We start from the raw sequence: 13,744 nt of genomic DNA on the forward strand, positions 1-13,744 counted from the left end.
GTAGCACCATCACCCCAGCTGTGACAACCAACAATGTCTCCAGACATTGCAAAATGCACCTCTCCCCATTGGAAACCACTTGAACCTCCATCCGATGTTAAGTAACAAGGCAAGACAGTGAGTAAGTAAGTGCCAAGGAAATCCCGTGGATGTTTAGGACCACCGGCGTCGAGGCAGGCTGGGAACCAGCATGGGATGGAGCGGGTGCAGAAGACCCTGGAGGTGGAGGTTGGGGCGGGGATTGGGAAGGGTTTCTGGGTTGGGTGGATTCCAGTGGATAGAAGATTTTAGGCAGGAGGAAAAGCATAGGCTAAGGCTCAGGGTCAGCAAAGAGGAAGGGTGCTAGAAGGGCAGTCAAGACTCTGAACTGACTGCAGAAGAGGGTACTTGTTTTCATTTTAAAATAACAGAATCCATGCTTTAAAAATTGCAAGGCTCAATGAGGAGTCTGGGCTTCTCCCTCAGTATAGTTTGGCGGTTTGTGTGGTTTCGAGACTTTGTTCATACAAGGTGACAGGCCGTGTCTTTCAAGACAGAAGCATCTCCATCCTCTGGATTTCTTCCCACATATGGAGGAGCTGGGTCTCCACCCATGTTTTGCACTGAAGAACCAAGCCCTGGCCTTGGTGATGTGCTGGTAAATGTCTAACAACGAGCTGTCAGTGGAGAGTGTTCTGATTTGTAGCCTTTGTCAATCTCCATGGTGTAAATACTCCCACCAAGGGCAAAGCTGAGCTACCAATAACTAACAGCTGGCTGGCAAAATTCCTGAAACTTGAACAATCAGCTCCTATGAGCAAGTAGGAGCTGACTCCAGCCCACCTCTGCCTGAATGGTTCTCTACAAGTCCTGTGGAGAACTTTATTCTTTTAGCAGCTCAAAAAAAAGTCTTACATATTTATTGCTGAGCCAAACTACAAGTTCAGAGCATAGGAACAAAGAGAAAAATCCTTTCCCTAATAAAATATGTTGAACTGTCCCAATAGTGGTGATGTTTTTGGCTTGATGAGGTCAGACACTAGGAATCTTGCATCAATATGTGCGCATCTCAGACCCAGTTCCCAAGAGGCCCAGCTTGGTTCTGCCCCAACGTCTCTCCTGGGAGTTGTACCTGATGGTTTTTGCCATCACAGCTCACTGCAGCCTGGAACTCACAGACTCAAGCAATCCTCCTGCCTCTGCCTCCCAAATAGCTGGGACTCCAGGTGTGCACCATCACGCCTGGCCAGTACCTGGCTTTATTACCGGTTTTCGTCTGAATCCACTGGGGAATGGGACAATTTTTTGTTTCTTGGCCAGGAATTGCTTAATCCTGAAAGTCTTGTGAGAAGACATGATAGGAACAGGGCCGACAGCACATGGCACAATGGTGGAGTGTGGGAAGCATGGGAGTGCGGGAGCTCAGAAGCGCGGGAGAGGGGGAGCATGGGAGCACAGGAGCATGGGAGCATGAGAGAGGGGGAGCATGGGAGTGTGAGAGAGTGGGATCATGGGAGCATAGGAGAGGGGGAGCATGGGAGCACAGAAGCATGGGAGCATGGGAGAGGGGGAGCATGGGAGCACAGAAGCATGGGAGCATGGGAGAGGGGGAGCATGGGAGCGTGGGAGCATGGGAGCATGGGAGAGGGGGAGAATGGGAGCGTGAGAGAGTGGGAGCATGGGAACACGGGAGCGCAGGAGAGGGGGAGCATGGGAGCAGGAGAGCGTGAGACAGTGGGAGCATGAGAGCACAGGAGAGTGGGAGCATGGGAGCATGAAAGAGTGGGACGGCGGGGGCGTGGGAGCGCAGGCCTCGCATGCTATGCTCATCCACGGTGGCCTTTAATTTGTTCAAACACATGTGCCCTCCATTTCAGGAGTCAGCACTATTTTTGGGGGGTCCTAATTTTAAAACTGTTTACTGAACTGAATTATTTATCTTAAATCGGGGCTTTTTTCCCCCTAAATTTCCATGCAACTTTTTCAGATAGCTTTTTAATAATTGTTATTTGTAATAATGTCAATAGCTATGAATAATGAATTCTGTCTTCCCTGCTAAACTGTAAGCTTCACACAAAAGAGATTATCCTGTGAAGTGTCGGGCACACATTAGGCCTTCAGTACATATGAGCTGGATGGATGGACAGATGGATGGATGGATGGATGGATGGATGGATGGATGGATGGATGGATGCTTTGGCTTTGATCATTCTCTCCCCTCCCCCTTCCTCTCTCCCTCATTTCCCTTATTTAATTTATTCTAACCGGCCAGCTGCTAAGTGGGCAGGCTGGAGAAGGTGCTGTTCATGAAGTTCCTAGGAAGGAAGTGTCCAGTGTCAGCCTGGTCCCAGTGGCTCTGAATGAGGGTTCACTGCAACTTCCAGCCTGGCCCAGAGAGAGAGTTCTGTACCAACGAGCCGCTCAGATCCAAGTGATGGCTCCATCCAAATCTCTTTAGAAATCACACCTCAAGGCCATACTGAGTTGGATTGTCCTTATTTTTAGCATTTCAAAGTGAAACATCCAAGTATTCCTTTACTGAGGGGGGATAAGTAGGAATCAAGCCCAAGAAAACAAGAAAACATCTCCAGGCACTGAACTGCTAATGCAGCCTTGCACTAGCCCAGCCCTAGGACTTGTCAGCCGGCACCCGAAAATCCAACAGGCCTCAGGCTGCTTAAGCCCATTAATGAAGCACAGTACACTAAGGTGTCTGGTGTACACACATGAGCACGTGTCTTTCTGTACACGTCCTCACAACTCTGCATGGCCAACACCTTTGCTCATTCACCCTCAAACCTCATTTCATGCACCAACAAAGCATCCCTTTGTAAACACTGCCCCTCTCAGGGGGGTTTTCTCTCCAGGATGCAGTGGTGGATCATGCTGAGGCACGAGCTCTTAAGTCATTTCCAATCCTCTCCTGGCTGATTCCTCTAGAAGCACAATGATCTGCCCCCTGACTGCATGGCCTACCCTTCCCAAGCCCCTCACACCACCACTCACAATGTGTCTGCTCATGCACGCTGCTCTGCGGACACTCCTTGGAGAGGCTGGGCCTGCCAAATTCAGTGACCATCCCAGGGAATGTTGGTTGTCTCTCCCCACAGGAATTCACCCAGTGGCCGCCTGTCCTTGTGCTCATGGTAAATCCAAGGTGCTGTGTGTGGTCCCCAGAGAAGCTTTATTGAGTTTCTCTACCACAAACAGCTGGAGCCTGGGAGCAGCAGTTTTTGGCCCTCAGAGAGCCTTTGGATTTTTCTCAATAATCAGTGTGCATGTGACAGGTACCACTGGCCCAGGGGTCCCTACTTCCGAGGGCCCAAATTGACCAGTGGAAAGTATAGAATTACATGCTATTGGGAAACCACAAAGCTTGTAAGGAGCAGAGAGAGCCTGGGGATAAAATGTAAACACTAAGAAATAAGCAGTGAAAGATTATTTTTAGAAATGCTGCCACTTAGTGAGCCCTTATGATGTGTCAGAGCATTTGAAACAAATGGCTCCCCTGCAGTGTCATACCACTGGCCCTGCGGTCAGATGCCCTGAGAGCTGGGCAGATGTTTATTTTTCACAACGTTCTCAGAGAGTTTTTGTCCTCACTTAATAGACAAGAAAACTTGGACTTTGCTAGACAACTTGAATGTGCAGGGACCAGCAGCTATGACACAGAGAGCTGGGACAGAAGCCAGGCTTGCTGCCTCCAAATCCTGGGCATGTAGCCATGGAGCAGTGACAACACACCCGGGGTCCTCAGGGGAGAAGTGCCACCCACTCTGTCTGTGGTGTAAGAGTTTATGTCCAACTAAGCCCAGGCAGAGGCACTTTGCCTCTGGCTGCAGGGCGTGCTGGTAGAAGCGCAACGCCAGTGGGCAGGCATTCTGGCTCTGCCCTTTCTCCTTGTACAGCCCTAGCCTGGTTACCTTCTCCATGCCTCAGTTTCCTCCTCTGTAAAAGGAACAGAATAAAGATAATAGGACCAACTTGATTGCACTGTTCTGAGGATGAAGTCAGTTTAAAGTATGAAGTGCTTAGAACCGTAAGGGGTCAATAAGTGGGGGCATGGGGTTTTTGAAACTGTGTGCTGAGTTTAAGACCTGTGAGTGCTGTTCAAGTCATTAATTCCTTTCCCCAGAAAACAAACCCTGTGGCTGTCTCAGGTGAGATTCACTTATCTCCCCTGCACAGAGGGTGGAGTCTTAAGCCACGCTGGGCAGAACTGAAAACCCAGGTGTTAGGATTCTCAGCCATTCCAGAGGGTGATGTCATCTGCACTGAGGAGAATTCTGATGTCAGAACCAAAGAAACACAAAGAAGAAAATAGCATCCCCTTGACTTTGGAAGAAAGCAGCCCTTTAGGAAAGGACAAGCCCGTGTCCTCTCTTGCAGTCCCTAGAGCAGCCATGAGGGAGTCAAAGCTTGGGCCTAGTTACTTGAGGCCCAGGAGGGCTTCTGGCCTCTAGTCAGTCACCCCTGCAGTGCCAGCAGAGCTGATAGAGATGGCTGGGGCCCCACCCCGGCACAGAAATGCCATCTCTGATCTGTGGTAGACAATGGGCAGGAGAGGAGAGAGGTTCCATTGGGGCCAGGAAGGGACAGTTGGCTGCCTGCAGTTCTCCTATGATAGGGAGAGTGGGGAGAATGCCATGGGCTCCCAGTCAGCGCCTGTGGGACTGTAAGAGCTTTTCTGGTACTTAATCCCTTCTTCCCCTCCCAACTCCGGTTCAGCAGCAGGGGACTCCCCTTGGCTTCTCCAACAAAGTCCTTCGCAGTTAGTCCCCTTCTCAGACAATCTTGGAAGATGGAGAAGCAAGAAAAGAATGGAGAGGGAGGATGGAAGAGGTGGACTCAGAAACGCCGCATTTGTGGGTAGAGCTGGAGCTGGGGTGGGAGGAAGCTCTGGGGAAGGCACAGAAACAATCCAAGGGAGGCAGGTCAATTCCACACAGCAGAACATGACTCAGCGGGAAAAAGAAAGGAGCTATCAGGCCACAGAAAGACACAGAGCAACCTTAAATGCATGTGGCTAGGGGTAGAAGCTCACGTGAACAGGCTGCATACTCTGTAATTCCAACCAAATGACACCCTGGAAAAGACAAAACTATGGAGATGGTGAAAAGAGCAGTCAGTGATTGTCACGGGTTACGGGGAGGGAGGCATGGGTGAAAAGGTGGAGAACAAAGATATTTTTTTAGACAGAGTTTCGCTCTTGTTGTCCAGGCTGGAGTACAATGGCATGATCTCAGCTCACTGAAACCTCTACCTCCCAGGTTCAAGCAATTCTCGTGCTTCAGCCTCCGAGTAGCTGGGATTACAGGCACGCGCCACCACATCTGGCTACATTTTGTATTTTTAGTAGAGATGGGGTTTCACCACGTTGGTCAGGCTGGTCTCGAACTCCTGACCTCAAATGATCTGCCCGCCTCCACCTCCCAAAGTGCTGGGATTACGGGCTCGAGCCACCATGTCCCACCACAAGGGCATTTTTAGATCAGAGGAACTATTCTGAATGATTCTGTAGCATGGTGATACATGTCATTCTACATTTGTCAAAACCCATAGGATGCACAACACAAAGAGTGAACTTTAATATAAACTATGAACACTGTAGCTAATAATAATGAATACAAGTTCATCAGTTGTAACAAAGTGCCACGCTAATGCAACATGCTAATTAGGGGGGAAATACGCAAAGAAGAGGGGGGATATGGGGATCCCTTTGTGCCTAATTTTTCTGTAAACATAAAACTGCTCTTATAAATAAAGCCTATTAATTAAAACAACAAAATACAAAGCAACAACTAAAACCAAAACAGCCAACACCCAATGGGTTGAGCTGGAGTAAGAACAGGCTGCCCAGCACACTTCCTGGGCCACTGAGCCCTGGGTGTGAAAAGCAAAAGGACCAGTGAGGTTTGGCTGGGACTCAGCTCCTCAGCCTCTGGCTCAAGCCCGATTACGAACACAAAGGTCATCTGATTGGATTTCCTTTCCCCTCAGCTCACTTAAGGAGGCTTTTCTGTCCACAGCTTTGGTTGCAAAAAGCAATCTGGCTAAAGGGATTTGGGACATCCGGCTGGTGAATGTAGGGGAGGTTTTACCTTTAGATGAGGCACCAGAAATGATGCGCTCCCTGGTAGCATCCTAAGCTGCCCCTCTTGACTTTAATGCTAACCCTGCTGCTTTTCCTCAAGGCTCAGACATCCCATTTCGATGCTTCCAGAAGCACAGCCTGAACCCAGGGACAGGAGCTGCCGCCCTCCCACTGGAGAGACCTCAGAATGGACACAACTGATTCCCAAGTACCCTTAGAGCTCCTGGAAGAGGGTTCCCTTCCTGTCCCCAAGACCAGCGATGCTCCTTGGAGCCAGGTGGCCCCAAAAGGATGGCCTTTGGGGAAAAATGGGCCCCCTTCATGGCCCATCAGCTCCAGGTCAGAGAAGCCACTGGGTTTACACTGCTTGGGGACAGGAGGGTTCTTGATACTGGTCCACATTTAGTGTTCAGTGTGGAAAGTGGAATAAGTCCTCAGCTTCCATGGGATACTGGGATAATCTAGGTAATCTAAGCTCATAACTCACCTTTTCACTATTTACTTTCATATTTTTCCATTCATGTTAAGCATAAAGTTGAAATGTGAGCACACAGCAGAACCTGAGTCTGCATCCCCTCTATTGACCCAGTAATGTGACCTTGAGGAGGTCGAGCTCTCCAAGCCTCAGCTTCTTCAGCTGTGAAACGCGAATTGCGGCAGATCTCCCTGGGATGGTGTTGCCTAAGGGAAATCCCTCCTGGCTTGGGCTCGGGGATGCAGATGCCTAGTGGCAGGCACGCATCCTCGCTTCCTCCCCACAACCTCTCACCAGCCCCACAACCAACTGTCCCTACCTCAAGCCACTAGGAGGGGCACTCTCCGTGATACTCTGAGGTCTAACTTCCTATGTATCCTGACACAGCACACATTCCTGATAGTCAACCACAGGAGGCTCCGGGCTAAAAACTGGAGTGAGTGGGGAGGAGGCAGGAGGTGATACCACCCTGAGAGGATTCTTGTCCTGCAAAGAGAACTAAACAAATGGTGCTCCAGGCAAAAGCCAGGCTGGTGAAGGAGGCAGGGGATGAAGGAGCGCTGGGAAGGAGAGATGACAGAAAGGCTTCACAGAGGTCCAGGCAAGTTGATGGGGGCTTGAGAGGTGCTTCTGCAAGGCCTCAAGGTGGGGACACAAAAGGCGCAGGGGAGGTGAAGCCGGTCAGGGCTTGACCCTAGCTCCACACAGAGGCACCTGCCATGGTGCAAATACACACTACGTGTCGGGGGGTGGGGGGAGGGGGCAGGGGGAGGGCTGTTGCGGACTTGTCCCATGCTCTCACTGCAGCGAGGCAGGTTAATCTGTTTATTTTTTCAAAACAAAACTAAAAATCGCCACTCAATGTATCTGAGCAGAGTGCCTGATCACAGTTAAAAGCTTTCTGTAATGCGCAGCAGGAACGTCACAGCCTGGTGGTCAGAAATGAGTGCTTCTGGCGCTGCCGGACTGTGGCCCGCAGCCTGAGCACCCCTTCTTCTCCTCCCTCTGCTCATATTGTCTTTGTGCTACCATCCAGTCAGCAGTGGACAGCCAGCCCAATGCCGCTCAGGTCCGTGGCATCCAGAGATAAAAGGCGTCTCTGATCCCCGCAGGTTTCTGCTTTGCCCACCTGGTGGGGTACGCGCCTGGCACGCCACCCTCACTGGAGGTCCTGAATGGTCCACAGAGAAGGTGTGGGGCAAGGCCTCAAGTGCTGATGCTCTGAGAATAAAAATTAAAAGGCAGTTCTGCCCTGAAGCGTCACCCCGCAGGGCTCACTCCTTGGCTGTGCCCTCCTGGGTCCCGGGGTGGACACATGGATTTGGTGTCATCATCGCTCGTGCTTGATGTTGGCTTCACTTCGCTCCAAGGCCACCCCGCTGCCGTTCCGAGGGGCGTCCTTCTTGCTCCAGTCCTTTTCAGTGTAGAGCTCGGCTAGCACCGGGCAGTGTTCAGAAGCCACCCCACCCCAAGACCAGTTATCCGGAATCCAGGGGTTCGTGAGGCCTTCTCTCACCACAGCCCAGTGACCTGAAGGGAGAGGAAGGAAAGAGACCAGGAATCAGGATGGGGGGGCGTTGGGTGCGGGGGGGGTCCTGGATTGGCAGGTGGAGGGTCACACCGCATGTCTGCAGGCCGGGGTGCCCGGAGAGGCTGCCTCAGGTAGCTGGAAGGTGCCTGTGCATTTGCCTGTGCATATGAAAGGTCTCGGCCAATTTAATTTTCCACGTAAATGAGGGTTTCTGCATTTAGGCAATGAAAGCACCCAGAGGCCAGGCCTCCTGTCCATCCAGACACACATGGGCACATGGGCTGACCTGTCCTCATACACGCACTGCTGTGAATCTGATCACAAAACAGAGACAGACGCCTCATAAAGACATCCCGAGTCCAAAGCAAAGGTCCAATTTTGCAAAGCAAAAGACACTAAGGGGTTTAGGGGTAGAAATTCTTTCTACAGAAAGGGTAAAAAAGAAAAAATTACAGAAGCTTATGAGAAAGTAACAGTATTTTTAAAATGAGGATTTAGAAATCTATGAAGCAGAAGGTATATTTGAATATAATTAAATAACGAATAGTTACAAAAACAATTACAGAATGGCTAGAAAGCACTGTGTGGTCCTTAGTGCAGGATTGACAGGGGCCTGGATGCCTGGATTCCATCTTTGATTGAATGACAGTTACACAGTCATCTAAACCACAACCCTACGTATGCCTCAGAGGAGGTGACATCACTTCTGTCAGTTCAGACATGTTTCTCTCACTCCATTCCTGAACAGGAGAAAGGACAAGTGAGTTCTGCCTCACCTGTGAAAACCTTCTTTAAGCTTTTACTGATCCAGATGTTGTCCAGAGATTTCCAGCCTTGAGGGTTCTTGGTGCTGATGTTGGTGAAGGTGTGCGCGGGGATCAGGTGGTGGAACTTTTCTTTCCTCAGGATATCATAGTCATTGCTGTCTGGCCCTTGGCCAAAATCCCCTAAGATAATGACATCCTTTTCTCCTGCAAGTGGAAGGAAGAAAATGAGTTTAAGAGTTGGTGGGAAGTAAAACCCAACATTGACCGTGGCCCTTTGAAATGGGATTGAGATTCTCTGACTTGACTCCCACGGAGTTAGGACTGTGGCATGGTTCTCACTCTCCTAACTCTTCCACATTTCATGTGCATATCACCCTGCCACCAATACTAAGAGTAAGTCAGCAACACGTTTGGAAATCAGGGGCAGCGTGACACAAAAATCACCCTTGTTGAAGCTTATGGGTTCCAAATCTTACTACAAAAAAAAAAAAAAGACCTAAGGGTCTTACCCAAATATTTAACAAAAACTCAACATACATTTACTGAGCACTTACTATGCAGGAAATCCAGAGATGAATAAAATGCAACTCCTGCTCTGAGAGACAGACTAGAAAACAGACAAGAGCAGAGAGTAGGTGCAAAAACAAACACACATACTGAAACCAACACAGCACAGGGAAAGGTGGTCAGGGAAGGCTTCCTGGAGGAGGCAATGCCTGACTTGGGTCTCAGAGGATGCACAGAAGTGCTTGGTTCAATACGGATGAGAGGAAACCTAAGCAAGGCCAGGAAGTTAAGAAACAGCCTGGCTTCCTGGGGGTGGGGTGGGTACCTGAGGTTCAGTTGGCTACTTCTCTAGGACAAGGTATCAAGAAGCCAGATGTTAAAGATGAGGTTGGAGATATAAGCAGCAGCCACTCCTCGATGGGAAACTGTACTCTGTCTGCTTGAGGGTCAAATTCAGATCAAGAGACCAAGGGAAAAGCCTGGGTCTTCCTGGCATTCAAGGCAGCCCACAGTATCCATCCATCCATCATGTTGATGCACATAATGTACCATTTTCCTGCTGCTGGTCATTTTCAAGGCTGTTCCCAGTAGCCACTGCTATAAATAATGCTGAAGTGAGCATCTCATTTGCTTTTTTTTTTTTTTTTTTTTTTTTTTTTTTGAGACAGTCTCACTCTGTTGGCCGGGCTGGAGTGCAGTGGCACAATCTTGGCTCACTACAACCTCTGCCTCCTGGGTTCAAGTGATTCTCCTGCCTCAGCCTCCTGAGTAGCTGGGATTACAGGCACCCACCACCACGCCTTGCCAATTTTTAGTAGAGACAGGGCTTAACCATGTTGGCCAGGCTGATCTCGAACTCCTGACCTCAAGTGATCCATCCGCCTCTCCCTCCCAAAGTGCTGGGATTATAGGCGTGAGCCACCACACCTGGCAGCTTTCTGTCCTTAGAACTATAGAGAGTCCTCATGAAAAACTATGGCCATTGTTAAGGCTCTGGATAAATACTGCCAGCCTGCTTTCCAAGGCTGCTCTGGTTTCAACCTTCCCCAGCAACCTAAGGAAATTCCTCTCACTGCATCCCTCACGAAAACATTCATTTGATATGTGAAAATGATGTCTTCCATTTGTAGAAAATGAAGTTGTGCTCCCCCTCCTTTAGGCTGGAGTACCTACACACATTATTTGGAATTCTGCTGCACAAGGGATGGATCTCTTCTTCCCATTTATTAATTTTTTCAACCATTTACTTAGATCAGTATGGGCTCATGGATACTTATGAGGTATAAGTCAGGTATACCTTGAGTTATACCCAGTACTATGTCATTGACTTTGTTCCTGAAATGTTTCCAGCTTTGGTCACTGAGAGCTCTTTCAGTTGGCTCATGCGTCCTTTTGACATCCACGCAGCAGGTTTTGTTTGTTTGTTTGTTTGAGCACTTCCTTCTGACATGACAAGATGCTCCAAGATCATGCTGTATATACATATTTTTTCTTCTTTTTTTGAGACAGAGTCTCGCTGTGTCACCCAGGCTGGAGTGCAGTGGTGGATCTCGGCTCACTGCAACCTCTGCCTCTCGGGTTCATGCAATCCTCCTGCCTCAGCCTCCCGAGTAGCTGGGATTACAGGTGTGGACCACCACGCCTGGCTAATCTTTGTATTTTTAGTAGAGATGGGGTTTTACCATGTTGGCCAGGCTGGTCTTCATCTGACCTCAAGTGATCTGCTCACTTCGGCCTCCCAAAGTGCTGGGATTATAGGCGTGAGCCACTGTGCCTGACCTACCGTGCTGTGTATTTTCTCAGTTCTCGCATCAGCCATTTCTCTGAGGAGCCCTGGTTCCTTTCATCGGAGAACGGCATCAGAAATGATGCCTGACAGGTCTATTATTTGTACAGGGTATTAGTGTTCTGTTTATTGATTTATATGAACTCTCCATATAAAAACATATCAACCCTTTATCATATATAGGAACTGATTTTCTTTTTAGTTTGTGATTTGCCTTTTCATTTGGTCTATGACCAAACTGAAGCACACAAAAGTTAAAAAAAAAAATTTTTTTTTAATGTAGTACAATCTGGCAGAATTTTCCTAAAGTGCCTCCCAAATTAAACAAATATCCACTAAGTTCTTTTTATTATTTCATTTCTTACATTTCACCTTTTTCCCCCCCACTGCCTCCTATGTGATGATACATTTCACTCTTTAACTTGCCTGGAATTTACTTTTATTTTTCATGCAAATAATTAACCCCCTCTGCCAGTATCATTTCTAGAAAAATCCTTTTCTTCTCAACTAAATTATAATACTGGCCTGTTATCTTAAATATCTTTTGTATAACATTTCTATTTCTGAGCTTTATTCTATCATATTGATCTATTTTTGAGTGTATATGTTTTAATATTCTTTTGTTTAAAATGTTTATATATTCTCATGATATTGAAATTTTCATTCCCAAATTTTATTTTAAACTAAACTCATGTTAACTTTAACATTCTTATCTTTGGTTGGCAGGAGGAGAAGGCTGTCCTCTGTTCCTTATGTCCCCTTCTAGACACTCTGCACAGAGGAGCAGACGTGTATACATAGTTATTTTCACTGAAATGTTAGCAACTTTACCTATCAATTCCTACTTTTTTTTTCTTATCAGTACATCCTGGAGATGGATCTGCTTCAAATAAGAAGTCTTGAAACTTTTTTTTTTTTTTTGAGGTGGAGTCTCACTCTGTTGCCCAGGCTGGAGTGCAGTGGCGCAATCTCGGCTCACTACAGCTTCCGCCTCTCGGGTTCAAGCGATTCTCCTGCCTCAGCCTCCCAAGTAGCTGGGATTACAGATGCGTGCCACTGTGCCTGGCTAATTTTTGTATTTTTAGTAGAGATGGTGTTTCACCATGTTGGCCAGGCTGGTCTTGAACTCCTGACCTCAGGTGATCTGCCCGCCTTGGCCTCCCAAAGTGCTGGGGTTACAGGCATGAGCCACGGCGCCCAGGTAACATTTTTTCTTTTTAAAATGTATGGGGTGGGGGTGTTCCTTTTCTCAAATGAGATCCTGTAGGAACCCCCAAAAGTAGAGTGGGTAAAAGTGGAGCTTCTCTGACTGAAGTGGGATGGGGGGAGCTCTACAAAAAGCCCTTGGGGCATCAGGAGTTCAAAAAAAAATTAATGCTTGAGTCCCACTCTCAGAAATTGGAGTTCCACCTGTAGAGACTCTGATTTAGCGTCTCCGGTGGCCTGGTCTTCAGCACTTCCTGAAGCTCTCTGGGATTCCATGTCCAGCCAGGTGTAGGAACCACACCTAGAATATTAAAGAGCTCTGCTGAGACCCAGTGCAGTCAACCACACGGAAACATGGTAAGGACGGGTACCTTGAACTGTCAACATGTCTCACCCAAGAACACTTTGCCATGTTTCTCCATTGATTCAAGTATTTGTTAAAAAAAAATTCTTCACTGAAGTCTTATTATTTTCTTCACTGTACCACCACATTTCTAAGTATTTTATATTTTTGATTTTTATTATGAATGGGATCTTTGTTTTATCCCATTATATTTTCTCTAATGGTTTTTTTAAATTTTTTTATTTCCACAGGTTATTATTGATATATATATTAAAAAGACTAATTTTTTATTTTAATTTTGTAACTAGGCAGTTTTCTTAATTATCTTACTGGGAATAATTTTTTTTTTTTTAACTTTAGGTGTAACAAACCGACAATCATATTCTCTGAAAACAGTGACACTTTTGTGCCTATTCTTCCAAGTCCTCTTTTCACCTTATTCATCCAAATTAGCTAGGAGGAAGAGTGGTCACAGAGGGGCTGAAAATGAAACAAAACCTGACACAGGAGAATAACAGAAAACAGTGGCTCTGGCCGGGCACAGTGGCTCACACCTGTAATCCCAGCACTCTGGGAGGCTGAGGCAGGGGATCACCTGAGGTCAGGAGTTTGAGACTAGCCTGGCTGACATGGTGAAACCCCATCTCTACTAAAGATACAAAAATCAGCCAGGCGTAGTGGTGGGCGCCTGTAATCCCAGTTACTTGGGAGGCTGAGGCAGAAGAATCACTTGAACCCGGGAGACAGAGGTTGCAGTGAGCCGACATGGCTCCACTGCACTCCACCCTCAGGTGGAGTGAGACTCTGTCAAAGAAGAAAAGAAAGAAGAGAAAAAGAGAAGAGAAAGCGAGAGAGAGAGAGAGAGAGAAAGACAGGGAGGGAGGGAGAGACAGAGAGAGAGAAAGAAAGAGAGACAGAGAAAAAAAAGAAAGAGAAAGAAAGAAAACAAAAGAAAAGAAAAGAAAAAAAGAAAGAAAGAAAACAGGGGTTCTCGGCCCTGGTTCTAAGAGAAAACAGCCGGATGACTCTGAGTGTGGAATTTGAAGTTTGTCACTT

At 47.6% G+C, this 13,744-nt stretch overlaps 1 protein-coding gene across 2 annotated transcripts in view; it reads right to left on the reverse strand.

Moving 5' to 3' along the window:
- Window positions 1-7,359: 7,359 nt before the first annotated feature.
- EEPD1 (endonuclease/exonuclease/phosphatase family domain containing 1) overlaps window positions 7,360-13,744 on the reverse strand; it is a 144,159-nt gene continuing 137,774 nt past the window's right edge. For both annotated transcript variants that reach the window (XM_063608980.1, XM_055293421.2), the window contains 2 exons: window positions 8,856-9,050; window positions 7,360-8,078 (listed from right to left, as the gene is read on the reverse strand). In XM_063608980.1, the coding sequence (XP_063465050.1) occupies window positions 7,879-8,078; window positions 8,856-9,050 (395 nt within the window). In that variant the 3' untranslated portion in view covers window positions 7,360-7,878. The remainder of the gene's footprint in view (window positions 8,079-8,855; window positions 9,051-13,744) is intronic.

This window comes from Symphalangus syndactylus, chromosome 9 (assembly GCF_028878055.3).
Source record: "Symphalangus syndactylus isolate Jambi chromosome 9, NHGRI_mSymSyn1-v2.1_pri, whole genome shotgun sequence".
Lineage (NCBI taxonomy): Eukaryota > Metazoa > Chordata > Mammalia > Primates > Hylobatidae > Symphalangus > Symphalangus syndactylus.